Source organism: Sphaeramia orbicularis, chromosome 15 (assembly GCF_902148855.1).
Source record: "Sphaeramia orbicularis chromosome 15, fSphaOr1.1, whole genome shotgun sequence".
NCBI lineage: Eukaryota > Metazoa > Chordata > Actinopteri > Kurtiformes > Apogonidae > Sphaeramia > Sphaeramia orbicularis.
Window position 1 is genome coordinate 22918016 of NC_043971.1, and position 24783 is coordinate 22942798.

Below are 24783 nucleotides of genomic sequence, written 5' to 3' on the forward strand. Positions count from 1 at the left end.
ACATATTTAATCAGTAACTCAATAAAGCAGTATGGCTCTCAAATAAGTGTTTCTTTTTTTTTTTACATCCTGAAGAGCCCTTTCTCAAACTGCGCAATAAGTAACCTTTACAAATAATAAATCAGAAAAATGAAATATGTATTATTGTGTTTCATAATGTATAAAGTACGGGGACCTTTTTAGTAGAAAAATGATTCATCATTAAAATCTGTTCTGTCCTGTGTTCTTCTCTTTGCAGGAAAAAGGAAACATTGCTGTTGTATTTAATGTCGGAACAGATGACATTAATATTGAGGAGACGTCAAAGTTTGTAAATGACGGAAAATACCATATAGTGAAGTTTACGAGGAGTGGGGGTAATGCCACTCTGCAGGTGGATGACCTGCCAGTCATTGAGCGCTACCCCACAGGTGAGTGACCCACTCTGGTCTTATTTGTATCTGTCACTGCTAAATGATGAAATGAACAAGTTGATTGTTAAGCCTGTTATTATAACCTATGTGTCAGGATGTTTACTTGGCATGTGCTTTAACTGCTTTTTTAATTTTTCTGTTTCCAGCAGCTGTTGAGAATAACACTAAATTTGTTTGCAGATTTTTATTTATTTATTTATTTATTTATTTTAAGTTTCTAACAGCACTGTTTAACATCCAGTGTCTATGTTAGTGATGGAATCCACTTTGGATTCTATATAACGCACATTTCTACATCTCACAAATACATAAATAATTCTCCTACAGCACACGTCCAATCAATAGACTATTTACAGTCAAATTACCACTTTTATTGTGGCAAGTAATTGTGTGCCAGCTCAATATTTATTTCCCTGCCAATAAAATAGATTGATTGAATTAAGGTGACAGGGAAGAAAAACATGTAATAACAAAGTCAAACAGTGCCTGAATTAATCTTTTGCTAAATCAAAGTTAATTACCAGTTGATGAGCTACTTTACAGCATTTGCTTCGACCATGATGGTGCATTTTCATTTCTTTTTTTACATCATAAACAAATAAACTAGTGTGATATTTGTAATTGCGGTATTGTTATTATTCTCTCTTATAATCTGCTGCTGGAAACAGAAAACACAGCAATACTGTATGTTTTTATAGAATGTCAAAATGTCAGTAGTATGATTCTGTTGTTAGAATGTACTTCAATGCCATTGCTTTTGTTGTTAAATTGTTTTACCTTCTCACAGGCATTGACAAAAGCTATGACGGATTAAAGGAGTGTCAATGTATTGTGACTGCTGTATTATTTAGACATACAAAAAGGCAATCATTGAGACACATGCAGAATTAACTGCAGCAGACAGAAAGCTGACATTACCAGCCCCGAATCTAAAAGATTTGTCAGAGTCAGAGCATGCATAAAATGAGTGGGCAACAGGACAGACAGAAGACAAATTTAACCTGTCTTATCCGTTTGCATAATGTTTGGTGGCCTTTTTAGCTATGACCAGTGCATTCATCCACATGAAAGAGGATTTTATGACTGGGACTCAATCCTCATACTTGCCTCAGGTGGAAACGAGAAGCTAATGGCTTTTGACATGTTACGGACATGGCACAATGCACAACAGGGTTAAATGCTACTATTGCAGTCTTAAACAACAAAGAGCATCTGTCCCTAAAATATCCATGATACATATGGCAGATGACGCTAAAACCAACTTTTAGGTCATTGTAGGTAACATAAGCAAAGATAAGGGCTTGTTTTACATATAATCAGGGTTCCCACATGTCCTGGAAAACCTGGAAAATGATTTACCAATTTTCAAGTCATGGAAAACATAATGAAAATGAGAAAAAAGGTCAAATGTCCTGGAAACGGTTAAGTTATCCTTGAAAATTATCTATCCTCCCCCTGCCTTGTGACCCTGTGTGCCTAAACTGGAAATAGTTTATCAGTGATTTATTGAAAATATACAAATATTCTTAGAGGAAGTACAGGAGAATCCAATCCATCTTTTTTTGTAAAGCACTTTAAAACAACCATTGTGGACCAAAGTGCTGTACAGAAAAATAAATAAAATCAAATAACAGAGTAAAATACAAGAATAGATGAAAAGACATAGAACGACTGGAAAAATAAAATTTAAAAAAATTAAATTAAATTAAAAAATAAATAAATAAATAAAAATACAGAAGAATAGATAAAACCTAAATAAAAGAATAAAATACAAGAATAGATTCAAACATAAAAAACTGTATAATTAAAAACAATACTACTACTACTACTACTACTACTACTACTACTACTAATATTACTACTACTACTACTACTAATAATAATACATTTAAACAGCTCACGTGGTTTCAAAAGCCAAGGAGATAAGATGGGTTTTAAGAAGGGTTTGAAAAACAGAGAGAGAGGAGGCCTGTATGAAAAAGTAAGAGAAAAGTAAGAGAGAAGAGAAAGTTTAGCTGGGAATTACCCAATTGAACATTGTAACTCCAGTTTGTCATGCTAATGAAGTGCTACGCTGTAATCTGTGGGTGTGTTTGCATTATTCTATGATAGATTTGTCATAATTATTTTTCCTAGATAAATTATAGCCATAGACTGCACATCAAATGTCTGAGTAATAAACATAGAAACAATCTTGGGAAATGCAAGTTACAACTTTAGAAAAGAACACTTCCAAAGAATGAGGGGGGTAGGGGAATGGATGAGTGTATGATGCAATAACTTGTCTCTGTAGTGGCTGAAAATGTCCTGGAAAAGTCCTGTAAAATAATTTCAGGGAAAGAGTGTGACCCTGATAATGTAATAGCTAACTGAAAGTAACCGTAACGTTGAAGCACTAGCAGCAAAGAAAATTCACATGTAGTAGCTTCTTATAGTATTTATGTTTTTAACCCTTTCATGCATGAATTATGAGAACCTTAATTAAGATTTTTTATTTTCCCCTGAGTATTTTTATTCCTCTTTAAGCATTAAAAAAAAATGTGATTGAAATTTTTACAGGAAGCTGTTATTCATGGAGCTGCAAAAATGTCCACTAAGCTGGACACCAAAGAAACAAGTATTTACTGATATACTGTGTGAAAATTATGAAATAAAAGCATTTTATTGCTGTTAATCTAAAGTTTTCTCACATTTTAACGAACTCTAATATGAGTCATTACTCACTTCATGGAGATAATATGCAAAAAAAAAAAAATCTTTTTGTTGTTCATTACAGTCTAATAACGGTAACAAGCAATTGATTTACACTCAAACATGTTAGATCAGGTTTATCAAGGACAGCAAAGTTACAGTAATGTTATCAATTGTAGTGTATGGGATGATGCATGCGTTGGCAGATATGAAACTAAAACAAAATCCATGAATATACAAGAGATCAGCTGTAGAATAACTGTCCACTGTAGTGACCACTATGCATGAAAGGGTTAAGTGTAATTTTGGGAAAGATTTAGTAAAATAAAAAGAAAAACAAAATATCAAGTTGATATTAGAAGAATTCATTTGAATAGAAGAGAAAAATTACACATGCTATGGGGGGAAAATGACCAATCTCATCCCCACCAATCATGCATCAGTGACAATGCCAAGTCCAGCTACCTTATTAGGCTCGTTGCAGACTAATTATATCTAATCACAATTACTGCGCAGTTCCTTCCCTCACCCCCAGCACACAAAGCCATTATTCTCTCAGCTCGCCTGTAGTTTGATTAGTATCCATGTATTCCTCTAACGCACTCATAATAGCAGCCCTCAGCCACTCTTAGGCCACTCACAGATCAACAGTGATTATAATAGGAGTAGACAGCAAAGATAAAAATGATGGCTGGAGAGTGAGAAAGACAGAGAGGAGGAGATTATATGGGAGGGAGTGATCATTCTCAAAGCAAGGAAATAATTGCTTCACCAGGGCCTATATTGCTGCCCTTGTAATCTCATTAAAAAGTCTCGTACTGCATACTTATGGGCCATTAAAAGTCTTTAGCACAATTATTAGAATCTAGAATGCAAAACACACACACAGGCACATAACTAGCCTGCTATTTGTTGTAGTTTAGTTCTTTTTCCTTTTATTCTTGCCCCGCTTTTGATTCTGTGGTTTACAAAAGGCTGGGCAGCAACAAAAAAATCAGTCCCTTCTCCCAAGCCTTGGCCATGGAAGTAATACCATCACAATGGTGCTGCCAGGCCTGCAGGGTACAGTGCAGTATACTATCGCAGCACCCAATGAGCATGCACTGCACACAAAGATAATGGAGAAGTCCCTGGCCTTATTCTTTTACTGTTATCAGAGCGTGGTGCACTTACACAGTTCTCTGTCTCTCACTGCACTCCCCTTAGCTTTCAGTTCCCTCTCTTTCTGTCCTTTTTACCTCTATCTTTTCACCCCTGCCCCCCTCCCCCATTGATCTCACCCTCTGTCCTGTTTTTTTTTTTTTTCCCACCTAGCACGGTAAAGTCTGATTTGTGGGATACAGAAGGAGGAGGAGGGTTTGGTTTATCCATCAAAGCTCCATCCTATCTGCTTTGGTTTCAACTCCTTTCTGTCTATGAGCCTATTCGGTCTATTGTGCTAACAGTCATCACTGAGCATGCTTAGAAAATGGTGCAATGGCGGCTGTAGCCAAAGCAGAAAAGAAAAAAAAAAAGGGACTGAATAATAAAAATAATAGTCAGATTTGTGTAGGTTCCTGCTTTTTTTTAATTCTCCCGGCTCTCTAAACAGAGGAGGCATTTGCATATTTGTTCATTTAATGTGGCGAGTGTCCTAGGGCTTGTAATGAGATAAAGCTCCCACCTTATCTGACCACTTTATTAACAAAAAGAAAACAAGTGAGTGAGGGCAAAGCAGGTCGGTTGGGACGGCTCAGCTGAATCGCTGCTGTCTGGCGGAGGAGATAAGCCAGCCTGTCCCACACCAAACCAAATCACCACTCAGCAGCAGTCACAGGCTCCGCTCGCAGCAAGGATGAATGGGCTCTGCTGCTGCATGGAAGCCCGGGGGAAAGCATTGTTTAACACTCCGGTGTCCCACAGTAGGGATCAATACACGATCAGACCTTGATTATATCCACACTTAATTAACCTCGCTATAAGGATAGACTGAGCGTGTCACAGGGTGCAGAGCCAAACAGATAAAGCGCTACTGTCTTTGAAAACAGAGCATGTTTTTGCACAATAGTAGAGGATTTTGGCACAGCAGTGCACTGTTTATTGGGATAAGTATGTGTATTTACTGTATGTGTGTGTATGTATTTTTGTTTGTTTCTGTGCAGGCTTTGAATAGCAATATAAAGAAAAGAAAAACATTTAAATCATAAAACATCCAGAATATGTTAGTATTATGACAGTGACAGAAGTGTGTATCAGAAGCTGGAAAATTAATAATCAGTATACAGTAGACAATACAGTTCAAGTCCAGCTAAACAACTTCTAGAATATAGCTATATTTAGTTTTTGTCATCCTTTTCTGTTTTCACTGTCTGGGAAAAAAAAGAAAAGAAAAAAAAAAAAAAAACACCAATAATTGACTGGCTTCTTGCAAGCATAAACAGTAATTCAGAGAAGCTAAAACAAAAACAGACCATAGAGACTATAGCTGATGTCTGGTTTTCAAAACTGGAAGTGAAACAGAAATACAAAAACTGTTAGATGTCCTTAACCCATAAAGACCCAAACATCCACCATTGACCAAAACCGTCCACTGATGGAACTGTTTAATTGATCCATTAATCCTATCAATACATGTAAATAATTGGTGTAAAATACAGTTTGTTGTCTTTTCATGCTCATCAGATATGACCCATTTGGACGTTCAGAGGCTCCGTAGTGAACATGGAAACACTGTCATCTTCTACAACATTGATTCACAAGTAAAACCAATAGAGTTGGATCAATGACTGTGGATGGACACATTGGGTTTATGTTCAGTTAATGAGAGGTTTTTCTGAAAAAGTTACTTTTTCTTCAGTTTTCTCTGTTTCTGATATAATATCCCTCAACTTTAATCTGAGCTTTTATAAACATATACATAATCAGTGAATTCTTCTTCTTCTTCTTCTTCTTCTTCTTCTTCTTCTTCTTCTTCTTATTATTATTATTATTATTATTATTATTATTATTATTATTATTATTATTATTATCATTATTATTATTATTATTATTATTATTATTATTATTATTATTATTATTATTATTATTGTTATTATTATTATTGTTATTATTATTATTAGTGAATTGTTCTGGCTTGAAGTCGAAGGACAGGAGTGAGTATTTAAAACGTTATTATGTTCAGTTATTTGATGATGAGAATGGGGGGTGGCATTAAATAAGTTTTTCTTCTCCCCACTCCTTTTCGAGTATAAATGAATGATTTTTTGGGGGGAATTTTGAATTTGCTTGTATACTATAAATGCTCAAAATAAACAAACAAATGAATGAAATGAATGAATGAATGAATTAAATATAGGAAAATACATGATTTTCACTGGGAAAAAAAATACCAAAAACAGAGGATAATATTATAATAAATGGTGATAAATCTCTTAAAAAAGGTTAAATAGAGAGAAAGTGCCATAAAAGTAGCACTGGGTCTTTAGTTAAGCATTGAGGCAATCAGAAAACAATGATTATACAGTAGGACATGTGGTAAAATCCATTTTAAACAAGTGCGTCTTGGTCGATCTGAACTATATTTAGCTTTTATCATCCTCCGCTGTCCTCACTGTCCTACTAGCAGCTGTAGGCTAACTGTTCTCCAGAGCCCAGTTTGATGCTGACCTCTCCTCAGATGGGGTGTCACAGTCACAGGAAACACAGAGGTGACAGAACTAACACCCCATGACTGAAACATGGTGCTGACAAGAATTAACAAAGCCCATGAATGCTCCATGACAACTGCAGTTAATGGATTATTCATTATTTAACACATTCGGAATTTAAGGACGTGCAGCTGTGTATGTGCGCTTGTTTGTTTATTCATCTGTTTGTCTGTTACATTTCTTGCATGAACACAGTGCTTAGGAAGCATTAGGTGGTGCGGAGATCCAGGTGTTTGGTGTAACACAAGTACACTGGGTGTTTAATTCACGCAGTTCGGTAGATGTTACATAAACAGAGAGCAACTGGAGGCTGCTGTAATTTGCATTTCCATACCTAGAAGAGGCCTGGTGACTTTCTAACAACAGCATAAATTAAATATATTCCTCAGTAACTCTTAGTCACCGTCAGGATTGTGCAACCGCAAAACTATTGTTTCTAACATGAGTGCATTCACAAATACCTTCTAACCACTCTGACTGAGCACTCTTGATTGCACAACTGAGCTTTACATAGAGTTTGAAAAGTTTTGTCTGTGTCAGTTCAAAGATGGCATTATTTATAGGCTTAAATGCGAAATTCATGATGCCACTGTAAGCGGCATCTTGCACTTTCCAAAACAAAATGAAATATAAAAGATGTGTGTGTGTGTGTGAGTGTATGTGTGTGAGGGAGTTGTATCACTCGATATACCTGTGCATTGTCTCCATATTCTGGCTCACTGAATCACATTTGGACATTTAGATTAAATCATGTACACGGTGTCCCTGTACAGCTTTGTATGTATCATTCCACGTCAGTGTTGAGGGAGAACTGTTTCACTAAATCTCTTTCATAGGCCTTTTGTGCTGCGACCTGGCACAATCAACCGCAGCCAAATTCCATGAGCTGTATAGACAAGCTTTAAACCCTTTTCTCTGTAGTTGATCCTTTACAGTAATTCAAGCCGATGCGATTAAAACATTTCTTTTTATGCGTCTCCTTACCTCTCAGACCTTTCATCAGACCAACCGTGCATCTGTTACAGGGTTACTGCCTTTCCTTCACGTCTGTGATCTTTTCCTATACGGAAGCTATTCTCCGCCAAGTCGTGGTTAGTTACCGGATCTTTTATCTGCCAGAAGTGAATTAATATAGTTGATGGGACAAACATTGTCAATCTGCCGGAAGAATGGAGCGGACTGAATTCAATCTGTGCAGACAATACCAGGGAAAAGCACTCAGCGACAGTGCCACTTTGCTGAAAGTCTTCTGTTCTGGAGAGGTTATTGGCCCTGACAAAAGGGTGATGCAGAGTTTGCCCTCATTAATGCCAAAGTGTCCCTCAAATCTAGGAGTGGAGTTTTTTTCCCATAGCTGCCCCTTCTCCTCTGACACTTATTTGGCATATTCTGTGAATACTATTAGAGCACAACTTTTCCATCAGCTCTGACGTCACAAAACATATGTCAAAAATGTGACTGTTGCTTCTTTATGACTCATAGCTTTTGTCAAAGCCACTTTGTTGAAGATTTTTACAGTGTATGGACCTGCTTTGACTCTGTCTTCTGACTTTTCTCTGATTAGATGCTGTGAATGTATACTGTGTTAACTGTTGTATTCTGCAATTAGCTGATTATTTCCTGTCAATTAGGCTATTCATAAATGGGGTGGGTATTTGTAATATGTTAAAGTTAAATTGTTTTATCATTTAAACCATAAAAGGTTGATTCAACAATAAATTTAAATGATGTTCTTCTTGAAAATGGATAACTAGTTTAAAAGCCTTTTAAAAAGATATAGAGGGAAAAGATAAATGGGATGGAAATATTTTGGTAAAGATTTTGTAATGGAAATGTATAAATGTGTGATTTGGTTTGGTTTATAACATAGCTATTAACCTAGATGAAACATTAGCGTACTAGTTATTTTCAATTAATATAGGCCTAATCTGTTGGATAAAATAAAATAAAATGCTTGAAGTTTGTTCAAATAATTGTTTTAGTAAATATTGTTTTTTTTAAATATATAAAACCTACTAAAACACGTTGTGCAGTTGTATAGCTCCAGCATTAAGTATGAACATTTAACCTTTGACCTTACAGATTGTAACCAATGAAATGTCTCTTTAAACTTTAAAGGCAACAATGATAACGAACGCCTGGCGATTGCTAGACAGCGAATCCCATATCGACTTGGTCGAGTAGTTGACGAATGGCTACTCGACAAAGGTAAAATCATTGATTAAAATTTTAAATAAAATAATTTGAACATAAACAAGTTGTACCGCTATTTTGTAAATAATAAACCTAAAATAAATGTTCAGTTAAACTTAAAATAAAAATGATTTGAACAGTTAAATTTAGTTTGTAGTGTTTCATACTTTTGATAATAATGTATTTATTTTATAGTTGTCAGCTGTTTTAATACGTGTTTATTGTCAACTTAAGGTTAAAGGGACTGTAAATATGAATTAAATCCACTTACTCATGTAATATCAGCATTGTTAAAATGTTTATAAATTACTGTAGCCTTTTGCTGTAAACATCTAAATGATAAATTTAAAAGATCCAGATCAGTCATCCATTAGTTGCTGATTTCAGTGTTATTTCACACACTTTTGAAACATATACTGTATTGTATGTTTTAGTTAAGCATCATTCGATCTATACTGATTAAAATGATAGCCATGATAAATAGAATACAATATGAATTGGCATCAGAATTTTGAGTCCCTTTAACATTGTAAATATGTGTAGGGATTAGATAAAAGAAATGTAATATAAAAGAAAACCTGAGTGCATGCTTTGTTTTTTATAGTTTTAATAACTAATTCATGATTTCACTTAAAATGTGAAATGAGCCCTATCATTATTTTCTGTTTTGTTTTATAAAAGTCCTCTCATTGATTTTTTTTTGGTTTGCTTTTATTTATTTTTTCCCATGTGCCCAAATATATCAGTTTTATTGTTATTATTATTCTTTCTGTTGTTTTTCTTCTCTTGTTCGCTTTTGCTAAAAGGATGTTCACAAGGAAGTCTTTTTTTTATTTTTTATCATGCTTGCTGTTTGTAAATCCCAAAATGTAATTCTTTGGAATATATGTATTTAGTTTTATTGTAGTTTTTCTTTTTTTCCCTTCCCTGCAAACAAATATTCTGTTCATATTACTTTAAAATTCATGTTATGTCTTATGTGTAGTTAAATCTTTTACATTCTCATTGCATTATAATATTGTCCCTATATTTCTGATTAGATTCCCCTTTTAGCAAAGCTGCATTTATTTATTTATTTATTTATTTATCGTTATTTATTTATTTACATTGTGTTTCTGTTTGATATTTTGCTTTCGATAGACATCTCATCATTATAACTGCAATAAATTACCAGGGTTTGCTTCAGCAACCTGTAATTTATTGGTCCCATTAGCCACTGGGCAAATAATCTGTCTTTCTGTCTTTTTTTTTTTTCCTGTTCATTAAAAGTAGCTGAGCCCACAGTTCAACATTTTTGTATATATGTAACATTGTTTTCCCACAGGGCGGCAGCTTACAATCTTCAACAGCCAAACTACTATACAGATTGGGGGCTGGGAACGAGACCGGAGTCGATCCTTTCAGGGCCAGCTTTCAGGTCTCTACTATAATGGCCTGAAAGTGTTCAACATGGCTGCCGAAGGAGATCCCAACATTAGGATCCAGGGCAGCGTTCGGCTTGTTGGGGAGTCACCCTCCTCTATCACACCACAGTCAAGTACCACAGCTAATCGCTCAGAGACGTCCACATCAATCATGGAGATCACCACGACCACAGCGTCCAGCAGGCGAGTCAAACAGACGACGCCACGAGAGCCTCAGCAGGTAAAATCACCTATTTGGTTGTTCTTAAGTGATGCTTGATAACTATTTTCCTCTTCTATGCTTTTTTTTTTTTTTTTACTTCGTGCGTTATTGCTTTGACCTGATTCATTATAAAACACTGACCCTAAACAGCATGGAGTATGGTGGATAAATGGATTCCATCAATATGCTTTTACACTGTGGAATGTCTGTCTTATTTTAGCTTGTCACGTCTTTCTTCTCCTTGAGTCCTCCGACCTAAAAACGGAAGGAAATTAAGTCCATTGTTCACCATTGGGAACAGCACCACAGGCTGACTGTCGAGCATTTCTCCTTGTGCAATCAGATGTGGCACCATGGTGTGTGTCTGTGTGTGTGTGTGTGTGTGTGTGTGTGTGTGTGTGTGTGTGTCTTTGATAACTATCATAGAGGTGCTTCATCATCTTTATCTGTCCTGCATGAGCAGTGCAGCATCTGCAGGAGCATATTACTTCTCAAATGTCACAATGAGGGACTAAACAATGCAACACAAAGCGTGTGTCCTATCAAGTGAAGTGGCAATCGAACCGTCCCTCACACATAGAGCTTTACCAAGAATGGAAGAAACGCTAGGAGCAACAGCTATGGATTTTACAATTTAAATGTTGACTGGATAAACGCTGGATACAAAAAGCTGTTTAAATATAAGTTTGAATGACACATTTTTTTTTACCCATGCATCACATTCCAAAATATAACATAATGTGCCAGAAATGCTGATTACCATAATATCGCTTCTTAGCGTTAAAAGATTATTTTATGTGGCATTTCTTTAAATGTTACTGGTACCACTATGATTCAGCTTCCAGCAAATATGCTAACACAACGTCATTAAGATCTCAGAATACATGTGCACTTGAACAGAGGATGGTATTGACTCATTTGGGTCAACAGAAGAAATGTTAGTCTTCTACAAAAGCAATCAGAAAAAGGAATTGTGACAATGCTGGAAATGTCTTTATTAATGTACAAAATAAGTGTAGGAACTTAACCCACAGGAAATGTGTCTGTCTTATCAGAACATGTGCTTTAATCACTTATGTTCTGATAGTAGGTTAACCCATAAAGACCCCTTGCTACTTTTTTGGCACTTCCCAAATTATTTTTTCTTTATATTCAACCTTTATCAAATGATTTATTGCCATTTATTAGAATATTATCCCCCTTATTTTGAGTTTTGTCAGTGTAAATGATGTATTTTCCTATATTTAATTCACCAGTCATGTAGATGTTCATAAAAACTCAGAGTAAATTGGAAGGTTTTTATATCAGAAACCGAGAAAGGAAAAGAAAAAGTGAGTTTTTAGTAAAATATATCATTAACTGAATGTAAATCCAAGTGTCTCCATCCACTGTCATTGATCCAACTCCATGGTTTTTACTGGTGAATCAATGTTGTAGAAGATGATGGTGTTTCCACGTTCACTACGGAGCCTCTGAACGTTCAAATGGGTCATATATGATGACCATGAAAAGATGACAAACTGCATTTTACACCAATTATTTACATTACTGATAGAATTAGTGGATCAACAGGTGTTAAACAGTTACATCAGTTGATGCTTTTGATCGCCAGTAGCTGCTTGGGTCTTTATGGGTTAATCTTTATGTAGCACAACGCTCTCAACGTGGACTTTATGGACTATGTTATGGACGATAGGTTCGACTTTTACATGCAAAGTGAAACACACATATAGAATTTCAACTAACCCTCTCAGTCACACACATAAGGATATACACAGTAGCTTAAATTAAGCATAGTCATACACCAAAATGACCCTTTAATCAGGATTTACTAAGCTTTCATAAAAATAGTTTAAAATCATTTTGGATTTAACTCATTTAGGATTAATCGGATTGAGTAAAGGAAGATTATAGCATCTCCAGGAGGGTGTGGATTTAACTTCATATTGAAATATACACACACACTATTCAAATTATTTGATTTTAATTCTTTTTGACATACTTACTTTTTCTGTCTTTTGCAGTTTGACCGAATATAATTAATACTGATTAATGTTTCAGTACTTTTCAAGATATTTAGGACATTTAATTGCCCTTACATTCTAACGCTGCAACAATGAGATGCATTAGTGTCTGAGGAAGTCAGATGAAATAATTTTCCTTAACCCTTTTTATATAATTGTTTTCACAGTCGGTCTTTTGTTGAGATCATTTCAACACAGTGTGGAAATAAAACAAAATGTTCACTTCTTTTAAATTAAGCACAATGTTCTACATTTAATGACAAAGTCCCAAAAAATAATTTGTACTTAGTTTTCAATTTTTTATGCAGGAGTGAAGACCCCACGTTGCATTAGCTTTCGTTGAACTGAGACCATCATAACAGTTTGTGTAAAGGTCTGCAGATGCTGACAAATCATACAATAATAAATATTGATCCAGTGAAATGGTTTTCTCTCAGACTCAGCATGACTTCTGAACCGTTGCAAGAGCATGTAATGCAGGCGAAATATCATACAATGGACTATAATTATATCCAAGCTCCATGCAGTGTTATAAATTGCAACCAAGGAACCAAGAGATTGGCAGATAGGAACAGGCTCCGTAAGATGGATGCCCGTCTTTCCCAGGCCAGGAGAAATAACCATATATAAACGAAGGTGATGATTTACAGTAGAGATATGCAATATATACGCAGGGAATCTACCGCTATTAATTTCCTTACTTTGTGTGCTAGCGGCTGATATTATGCCTTTATGCTCATCAGATTCTCCCTGAATAAAAAATCAATAACCATTTGCCTCACTATCATGAACAGCTATTTGTTTTGATGTAAACATTGCATTATACAATTAGAATCTCTCTGTTTTTTTACGTGAAGGGTATGAATACTGATTTTGCTTGTTTTGTAAGAGCACAGACTGTCGGTGATGAGTTCAGGAATATTTGGCAGATTTGCAGGAAAGACGTGTAAAGCATATAAAGTGTAGGCAAGCAAAAATTAGTCAAGGCTACCTGTGATGCTTTATGGGTTATTTAACGCATTCATACATAAAAAAAAAAAAGGTCATTGTTGTGTGAGGTAGGTGGAGAGACGAATGAGGCTTGTAAAATGTGTGCATTGGGAGATGTCAGTGTGTTCAGTCTGATCCGATGCGACGACCTTCCCTTGGAGAGCTGCTGTGGTAGGACATAACTGTCTCAGGACACTACACTTAGAAAGACACCCGCACCTGACCTCTGTAAAAAGAGATGGTGCATTCACTGTCCTTTCTCTTGAATAGTCAGCATTTTAATCATTGTCCAGCTGTTCCATCTCCTCGCTGATGGAGAACACAATTCAGCGAGTGCTTTTATATCCTAAGAGCCTTACATTACTGGGATATGAACATTTTTAGTATGGTTGGTCCCAGTGGAAATGGACCGGCAGCGGCGGTATCAGCCTCTGCCTATTGGAGCTCAGTGAAAATGGTGCTTAGGAAAATGCAGATCAATTTTTCCAAGAGCAGCTGGAGTTGAAATAATAAACAAAATAAAACTGAGATCTGAAACAAGAGTTTGAACAGTGGAGGGTAGATGCAAATATTTAAGTTTATTTTTTTAACCTGTTGTAAATGCATGCCGCTGTACTGTCAACACAGGATTAAGGAAGATCTAAATAGTCTTGATGATCAGTGTTCTTACAAGTAAACTCAACATTGAACGCCTCAGCACATGGTTTAACATATAACTAAATACTTAGCCCGATGACCTGTTCTTTTTAGCTTACTGGCCAACAGGCCGTAAGCTATTGTGGTCATGCGGCGTCCGTCGTCGTCGTCTGTCGTCTGTTGTCGTTGTTGTCCGTCGTCGTTGTTGTCCATCGTCATCGTCCGTCGTCGTCGTCTGTCGTCGTCGTTGTCGTCTGTCGTCATCGTCTGTTGTCGTCGTCTGTCATTTGGATCTGGATCTGATTCTGGATTTGGTGCGACTTTGAAAAATTTCCCCATTATAAGAGATAGAAAGTGGATTGATGCAATAACTCAGTAAATATAAATAATATCCAGTGTAAATTTCTACAGTCCAGCCCTGATGGGGAGATGACCAAAACATAATGTCCACATGCTGATCAGGATCTCCTTCTGGATCCGGGAACTTATGGAAAATTTAACATGGGCTGTTACGGGGAAAACATTTCAATCGCCTTCTTCTCCCAAACTACATTTCTGATTGACTTCAATATACATACATACAGCTTCTTTATGATGATGTCAACACAAGGTATTGAAATTATTTCGATCTGATTCTGGATTTGGTGCCTCTTTGAAAAATTTTCCCATTATAAGAGATAGGAAGTGGATTGATACAATAAATCAGTAAGTATCAATGATATCAAGTTGGAATTTGAATTTTTTACAGATCTGATTGGAATATGACCAAAACATGGGCTATTTCTGTAATATAATAAATACACATAACTGGGTGATAATAAATGGCATCTGGATACATTTCCCAAAGCTTTTAATTTGGCCGGTAAGCTACAGGGCCGTTGGTCCTATTTTTCTAAATTGCAGTGCAATTTAACGGACAAAGAAATGTACAATCCACGAAAAAAAGAAAAAAAAAAAATCTGGCTGTGTAGTTTTACAGTAAGCCTTTTACTGATGCACTTAACTCCTGCAGAGTAAATTCAGAGCTAATCATCATTAGTATAATGATATGGAATGGTCTAGGGGGGACCTGCCTGCTCAGGTTCCCTATCAAAGAGTTCTCCAAATGCTCGACTGGGGTTACATTGTTATTGAATATTTCAGGCCCTGGCTTATGGGTAACATTATATTAATGTCATTCTTTTCAAACCACTTGGTGTCCACTCATGCTTTAGTCAGAGGAATATTATCGTCTTAAAGCACACTGCTCCAATAAAGAAAGCAGAGCTCATGAGTAAGAAGTTTTGTTCATGTGCTCTTAGTGTTTATATAAGATTTGGTCTTGACATTACCTTTATTTCTATCATGTGTTAAGTTAAAGACATTGCACATTTGGCTATAATTTTCTATAGTTTCTTTATAGTCATATGCTATAGTTCCTGGCCTGCGTAGGAGTATTATTCTGTATGGGCCTGACTATTCTGTTTTAATGAAGTGCTGGCTCCTTGTAGCAGTGCTTGGTTGCATCCAATTAAACCATAATACTTCTCTGTATGCGTCAAAAACAATGATCACCCACTGTATACGCATCCCAAGAAATCTTCTCCTCTCATCTGATATGATTTGCACTACATTCATGTTTTTGAAAAATATTTTCTATAGCAATAATTAGAGAGTTATTTTCTTCTTGCAGCTAAAAATGTTTTGTTTGTGTTGATTCGGGAAAATTTGATATACATATATATATTTATTGAGTATCTGCACGTTGAGAGTCCAGACTGTCTGTTGACACAAAACAAATGTATTATGGTGATTTATTCTTTTTCATAAATTAAAAAAAAAAAAACAACCTAAACTAAAGTTGCAAAGATACAAGTATTTGGAATTGTTGTTGTCTGCACCAAAATTACAAAAATGCGGAAGACAGACAAAGTATAATGTATTTTGATGGTGCTGGACAAAATGTCACACAGAAGAAAGACAGTGTTTAATACCAGATGATGCTTAATCAAAACCACTCAGAGATAAGAGATTGTCCCCTATGTAGCTGTTACCCTCCCAGCAAAAAAAAAGACAAAAGCCTGCTATCTCCAACAGCCATTGAGAGTTCTTGACAGTGATGGATCCTCACCTGCATTGCTCTGTATTATCAACCCTGTCCAGCACCCATACAGTATATAAATCTCGTGAGCGGTCATAGTGTGAGGCTGCCATCCAGTACCAGTTCTGTCTGCAGGAACATCCTCTAAAAGTTGAATTCATCACTGAAAGGCACAAGGACAGAAAAGTAATTTTCTATTGTGTATATACAACAATGTAGAGGCCAGATCAGGTATGCAAAACACGGAAATTGTTTTCTTTTTACCTAATGCCTTGTTAGTATTCAGTTTAATGTAACCCGTTGAAGAGTTTTACTACAGCCAGGTGCGTGCTATGAATAATTAAATATTAACATTTAGCATTCATATTCTATCAGAAATATTAACCTCAATTGCTTGACACTTTTGGACACACAAGTGGACTTTTTGCCTGTAGAAGCACTATCGATTCAGCCCTCACTCCCTCAGAAGTATTAAAGCACTATCAACACAATATTTTTTTTAAACACAGCAGTACTATTCAGTCCCACCTGACGCACCGCATTCTCTGTTTCTTTCATGACCTTTTTTGCTAAGTACAATTTCTTTTTTATTATAGTTTGTTGCCGGTTGGAAATTCAAAAAAAAAAAAAAAAAAAAATGCAGATAATGGCCTGTTTCTAGGGAGAATAAATTGCCACAGAGTCACATCATTGCAACCAAATAGCCAATTGGCCCCACTATCGGTGAATTAACCCTAGGTGAGGTGGACGTAATGGTCGTTGAGGGAAAGTGAAGAACATTCAAAACACATTGCGCAGGCCATTTCATTTGCACCCGCAGCACATGGTTCGGTTCCAGCCGAACAGGTTTGTAGTGGCTGTGTTTGTCTTGGTCCCTGAGATGAAGGGCACCAACCCAGCCTCTCTATAATTCACAGGGATAAACGAAGATTTGACATGCTGCACTGCTACACCTTCAGCACTATGTTTAGGTACGACCAAGCGCCTCCTTGGCTGACTCTTACAAATACACCATAATAAACTTAGTGTCACAGTAATCTTGTAGTGAAAAATCCTCTGCAACTTAGTACCCAATAACTGCTCAGTCTGCAGCTTCTCTTCTTTTATAATCATCCATGCACTATGTCTCTTTATTGAATCTGGTGCTACCTTTAGGCGTAGCTGTGATTGTCTTGATACTGGTAGGGATTATTGTTTTACAAGCTAAGGCTGCAATAAGTCTGCACATCCTAGATTTAGTACTAATCCTGCATGCATCAATATTCAGACCTGAGACTTATCTTGGGTATTAAGCACTCCTGGGGCACACATGCAGTGCAGGTTCTCTAATTGTGTTATATGATACGACACCTAGACTCGAGTGTAAGGATTAATCTGCCTTTATTTTTGGGTAGTTTAAAATGGATAATACATCATTTTCTTCTTTTTTAAAGTGCATCATTTTACGTATCCATGTCACAGATTCCCTTGTGTTGATGAAGAAGCGAGTATATTTGAACTTCCCAATATTCGCACTGATCTGAAAGAAATTAATTTTGCTTTCAGCTGATTTCCTATAATAATATCACAACAAATACAACCCTCAAAGCTGACTTTCCTGACTTTGTTATTCAAAATCAACCACTTTATGACGGTCATCGGTTTCCAAGTATTATATTTCACCTGCTCTTTAAACAAGTTACTTAGCAACAGACTGCTCACAGTACTATTTGAAATAGTTTTTGAATGATAGGCTTATATGGAATTAGTCAGAAGGCACTTTTCTTATCAAATCGTAGGGATGAAAGTATAATATACCTGACAGAATTGCATTCAGAGTAGCAGGTAGTAAAAAATCCTACCTCTGCTCATTTTACTGAAGAATAAAAAGGACAGGTTTACTTTATTTGTTCATTTTACCCCCATTGGGAGTTATACCCTGCTGTGTTTGCACTGGTGTCAGCCATGTGATGATCACAGGAGGTGTGTGTTTGAGCCATGATCACATTGTCATCATGGCTCAAACACAGACTTCCTCCAATGCTGAATTTGTGATGGTGGGACGTTCTTTGTCTTTTATTGCTTTGTGTCTTTATTAGAAAGTGACAGGATAGAAAGAAGAGGGGTGGGGAAGGATGAGACGTGCATCTAGCAATTTTAAGACAGGGTGTTTCACGTAAATGGGCTACAATTTTGGCCACCAGTGAAAGCCCATGACAGTTAAATGAAATGCAGGGTCTGCCCAACACATCTCTGACAGATGTGGCGAAACAGCAAGAAACAGCCATCTGAAAAAGATAATGTCATGAAAAAGTGAACTTGCTCTTTCAAATAAAATACTAAAACACTAGTGACTCTGTAGCAATTGTCTGTGGCTCATTTTTTGTCCTTATCTACATTTACTTTTAGTGATATGACAAAAGGAACAGATTCCTTGGCTTAAACTGCTGACAGTTTTGAAGATGTGTGTGTTCCTTATATTTTGCTGTAACATCCAATTTATTCTTACCTCAACATGCTCACCAATTAAAAGCAGAAACGGTGAGGTTACTAAGGAAACACACAAGATTCTACATTAACAAGGCAAGGGATTAATCAGCAAGGGTGCAGTCATGTTGGATCAGCTTTATTTTTTCCAGGATATTAAAGTTGACTGGCTCACAGACTTAGAGATATACTGCAGTGTTTAGTCTGAGTGTCAGTGCTGTATGAGGTTATAGTGCCTTCAATTATTCACAGAAAGAAATCATCCTCAGGATAAGGTTTCCCCTGCAATGCAGATGCATGGGGTTGACCATCATTCGACTTAGACACTCTAGGATTGAGAAAATGAGCAATAGCTATGAAATGACTCGCTTCACTGACAGGTGCACTATTGATTTTTTTAGTATTTATTATATTTATTGTTTTTCATGCCCTTTTGAAAATGCCTGGTGTCACCAGTTGAAGAAAAACTATGAATAGCTATTTGAATAGCTGCATCTGTAACGCAATCATTTGAAGTGAGAATAAGTGAAGGTTAAATTGCAGGGTATGTAGATGGACAGCTTTTGCTTGCAGCACTTGTGTGTCTTGCAAACATTACAACCTTGCCCCCAAAGTGAAGTGTGTGTTGTTGTAGGTGGTCCTGGAGTGTGATGCCCCAGGCCTGGTCATGGGCTGTGCCCACCCAGTGCTGACAGATGGCAAAGAAGGTAACGTTGTAGACCTGCGGTGGCCCAGGGCTCACAGCGTTCACTCCTAGCGACAGACCATATCCATCATCTTAGCCTCACCAGGGGCTATTATGGAAACTGCCCTTCAACATTGTGCTGTACACACACAGTCCATGTGACTCACACATCCAGTCCACCTTTCCTGAGCTAACACACACTTGTTAGGGTGTGTTAATGTCTGTCTTCACATAACATTTTTTTTTTTTTTTTTTTTTTTTAATTTTGATAGTTTTACAGCAGATCCATTCCTGATTGTTTGCAGAAGGTACATCTGTACATTAGCCAGCTGAGGCACTGGGATGTCTGTTCTTCTTTGGCTCCTTTATTTTAAGTTTATAAAGTGTTAAATTGTTAAAGACAGGTCCAAACTGATTGCTATTAAGGCAGTCAACAGAGAAGCATCTTCATTTTAGCAGGATTTCTACTTCTGGCAGCATTACATAGACTACAGATTGTCTGATTGTCCTGTTTGGATGATGAAACCTACAGAGTGTGAATGATGTCTCTGTTGTATTGGTTTGTGTGTACAAGAGACACTGATGCTAGCAGCGTTACATGTTTTATTATTATTTATTTTTTAGGCCATTTGATCCTCTGGTTTATGGAAACAGACATTAGTGGTAGTCCACCTGTTGAACATAAGAAACAGTTTGTCCTGCTGTGCATTGCTCCCTCCTGTAACATTCTGCCATCAGGTGGTTTATATATTGCACTCATGAACATGGGCTGAATGCCAGGGAGCTTCACAACTCACTGAGCTATGTCAAGCTCTCTTCATTTAAGAAACTGTCAACAACAAACTTGTCATGTTTTCATTATTGTACACGTTTTAAGCACTGCAAGTCATATTTAAATTTCCCATACTCCAAATCCAAAGTGCAAGCAAATTGTTATCCACTGAAAAAAAGCATAATTAATCCTTTCAAATGATCGAAAACAAATGCCTCATTAGAAAAGCAAGACTGTCTGCAAGTCAGAGAAAGAACATTAGTAAACTTTACAACAAGAAGGCATTGTCTTCCATCCATTTACATTTGCTACATCTGTTATGAATAAGGCTACAGCTGTTAAGAGCCTAAGATCATTCAGTGTGGTTCATAAATAGTACTCAGTGTATGCTTACATTCATTTTGATTTAATAATGATTTTCACCTCCAGTTTCATTACAGTGTCTTTTATTTTTTTCTGTAGTGAATGAATTTGTTACACACTAGTTTGTAGTGGTCACACTGCTTTTGTGAATGACACATTTAGACCTAGCGCACGGCAATCTGATTATGACGACACTCTGTGGGAGATACAGGCGACCCGGTCTGCTGTTGTAGGGCAAAGCAGCTCTTCCTCTTTCCTCATGTCATGTTTTTGCAAACGTTACACATGGGAATAAGACCCAATGCATTCATCTCAGCAGTGATGGCATCTATATTAGGATGACAAATTTGTTCCTGTCTCCTGATGAGGGACTGGGACTGCATGTCAAGACACAGGTAAAGTCAGGAAGACAGTGATTTGTAGCTGAGCTGCATATCTCTTTCCCTTTTCCTCTTTCTTTCTCAAAACACACACAGGCACATGTTTAGATTTGTCATCTATTTTTAGATTTTTGAGAGGAAAGAACATGAAGATGAAGAATTACATCGTTGCTTTAGACTGTGCCAGACTATTTTCCCAAAATGACAAGTGTTGGTATGTTAGCATTTAGATAGAAAGCATCATGATTACAAGCCATTCTCTAGTAATTGTTATTCCTTCCTCACTCCCCATGCTTATCCTTAGTGTATGATATTCCTCCTGGGCAGTTCTCTGCTCTCAGGCCAGATTACTACCAAGGCGAGCTACAGACGCTCACAGAGCTCCAGATTCGATTTCAGATAACGAAAATATCAGGGCATCCAGAGGGGAAAATGCTTCAATGCTGACAGATTTCATTTATCTGAGAAGTGTGAAAGCAAGGATAAGGGGGAGGGACAAAGTCGACCATGTAATATACTTCTATGGAACTGTGTTTATGCATAGGCAAGGGAGAAGAAATGAGAGAACAAGAAGGGGGGGAGCGTAGGAGGTAGATGGAGGCTGATAGTGTCTTATGAATTTCATATTAAGATTTTATCATTTAGGGCATGTAGCTAACAAGAGACATCCAGCCTTCTCCTGTTTAACTTGCTGGCAGCAGTATCTGCACAGTGAGGTGACTTCAGGCATACGTCCATATTGTTTACACATTATTTTTATGTGCTTCATAATAAATAATAAGCAGCGTGCTCAGTTAGAAATCCAAATATTAACTGTTTATCATAATATAACATCTTGAGTTTAGTGAGAGCATGGGCCTGAATTACCCACCAGTCACACATGGTTCACTCTGAGTCAGTGACTGGCATGGTGATGGTGTGACGCACACGTTGACTGTAAAATTGTATTTCCTCCCATGCAGCTAGACAACTTTCCCAGTTACCTTGGTGTATCATGCATTGCTCTAAGTGTTGAATTTGCATTAAGGCCATGTGCGCTGTTCCTGGAAAATAAGTTGAACGGGTCCTGAGGGGGACTTGAGGAACATCTACAAAGTAGTGCGGCGCTGCCTTGAAGCAGCCACATGAAAAGGAGTCCTCACACACTAGTGTTCTTTGGGCACCGAAATGCGCCGTGTTTAACAAGAGCATGGACCAGCCTGTGTACATTCTGAAGGAGCATTGTAATTACCTCATATCCATATCTACTTGTACAGAACACCTTTGCACTGCTACATGTCCTCTACCTGTCCCTTGCATCACCCTTAAAGAAAGGGAGCCTTTAATTTTACTCAGTTAAAGCTTTTCCATTCACAAAGCTTGCAATTAAAATGACAACACTCATAGTCATGTGAGTTGTTTTGATTGTTTGTTTCTTTGACACTAAATCTTACATTCCTAAGGTATTCTTTTTTTTAAATTATATTTCCACAATGTCATTTGAAAATATATAAAAAAAAAAAAAACTAGGGAACACTGCTGGAAAAATATAATTTGATTTTTCATAGCACCTAAAATTACATCTAAATATGTGTCCAGAGTTCAACCTTTTTGGAGAGAATGTGCAGATGTCAATGTAAATCATGCACATGTCTTTTGGTTATGTCCTAAACTTGCATCATTCTGGGATAATGTATTTTCAATGATTATGAAGATATTGGGTTATGCAATTCCTAAAACATGTTTGGTGATGTATTTTGGATGTATTGTTGGTAATAATGTAAGAAAAAATGATAGATATTTGTTTAAAATACTATTAGCAGCCTGTGAAAAGGCTATTACCAAAAAATGGTGCAGATTAGAACCACCTACAACTAACGACTGGATCCAAATAGTGAATGGAATATTTGAGATGGAGATTCTGACCCATAGATTGAGGACTCAAGAAGAACAGTGTCATGATAAATGGAAGAAATAGACAATTTTCATTTCAGTGTCACATTACTAAAAACAGTTGTCACAAAGGTTTATTATGGTCAATGTATCCCAAACGTCCCTTATGTTTGTTATGTAACGTACAGAAATCAAACAATAAAAATAAAGTTGTAAAAAAAGAAAATATATATTAAAAAATTACTTTTCAGGTCTGACTAGTAATGAAATCAAATGCTTCCTTGCAGATGTCAGCTCTCACATGCATTATTCTTATTTGATTAAATCAAGATTTGTGATGTGATAATATAACAAACACTACATTCTCTAAATCTTGTGATATTAGCAGTATTTTAGCCCTGATTCTGAGATGAATTTATAGTTTTCTAGGGTATGTAACAATTTCTTTAGCTGTTGGCAAGGAACTGTGAGCGTTTCTATATTGTGAGCTGTGGGTGTACCAGGTGTGTAAAGCTGCCTCTCAGCACCTTGTTAGACTGTCTGGGGTGCAGTGACTTAAGCCTCGAGGAAGATGTATGGCAAGACAGGAACATGTGGGTACCAGGGGAGGAGATGGAGAGCCTCCGACCATTCTTTTTTTAATGGCACTCTGATACTCAGCCCGAGGTCCAGTTGCGGCAACAGCTGCTTCGTTTTAAATAAAGCAGAGCCTTTCTCCCAATGGGGACGATACCTCATAAGTAAAGAAGTGAAAACAGCTGTCTGCCAATAGCCAGATTTATGTTAAAGCATACACAAGCAGTCGAGAAAGATGGAAAGATGTGATACCAATTATTCAGAGCTAATTGCCTTTGAGAAACACCAGCTTCTTTGGCATGAATTTCCTGGTGCTCTGAAGAATCACACTACCTAGAGAATGCAGTTAGTCGCCTGTTTGTAGGAAACATATTGCCTTAGGTAATTACTACAGTTTTACAGTAAACATTGCTGTGTGACCTTATGTTTTTATGTCTTAAACTAAGGGGCAGAAAAGTCAGGATTGTTTTTGAAAGAATGGTTTTGTTTATCATAGTACTTTTCTTCAGAATGGCTTCCATGCTTATTACCAATGAGCGTTTTAAATGCCGTTTCAAAAGATATCTCCAGTGTCTGTCACCCTGTCTTTTCCCTAATTATGGTTTATAATATAGCATAGGGGTGGGAAATATTAACTTTAAGTCAAAATATGTTATGTGTAAATGACTCTTAAGCCTCCAAATAAGAGGAGTGAAGATGTTTTTCATAAACAGATTTTTTTTCATACATAATGTTGCTTTTATGGCATAACTAGACAGCATTTTGTGCGAGAACAGATTATAGCGCAGTTACATAGATTATAGTTAGCAGCCTTGCTCGGTAAAATGATCATTTTACAAGTGAATGTGCATTCAGCTAAAAATGTCTCACTGACATCCCAACAATTGTGGTCTTGTTTGTTGCACGTTTGCATATATTTTTGGTGTGTTTATGGACTGATGTTTCTTTGGCAGTGCCTGTTTTGAAGCTTTGTTCATCCATTTGCTGAGAATTGCAGTTTCTGTTGCAAATCCTTCTCATTGAGCATACAGTTGAGAATATCTCTCTTTTTTCCCACAGACTTCCTCCCTATTGTCTATCACTCCACTCTCAGTCACACTGGCAATCTGTCGAGCCACCACAGAGCTTTGCATTGGAGGTTTTGCTTTAAGTGGTAAAGAGACCCCTTGGAATCAAGATGTTTGGAAGATGATAAGCATCTTATATATATTATACATCGTTATTCATTCCACAGCTCAACAGTGATAGCGATAATGCCATTCCATTGTCTTGCAGCCTTGCTGAAGTCTGTATCTGTGTGAGTCCATGATGTTGACAGCTTGGCAGACCA

General features: G+C 36.8%; 1 protein-coding gene across 46 annotated transcripts in view; it reads left to right on the top strand.

The window, feature by feature from the left end:
• The window catches only part of LOC115434544 (neurexin-1a), a 283978-nt gene that overhangs the window by 240340 nt on the left and 18855 nt on the right, over positions 1-24783 (top strand). For 34 of the 46 annotated variants that reach the window (XM_030156529.1, XM_030156535.1, XM_030156541.1 and 31 more), the window contains 3 exons: positions 239-410; positions 8909-8998; positions 10308-10627. In XM_030156529.1, coding sequence (XP_030012389.1) covers positions 239-410; positions 8909-8998; positions 10308-10627 — 582 coding nt within the window. The remainder of the gene's footprint in view (positions 1-238; positions 411-8908; positions 8999-10307; positions 10628-24783) is intronic. The other 12 variants (XM_030156555.1, XM_030156563.1, XM_030156579.1 and 9 more) reach the window with 1 other exon arrangement.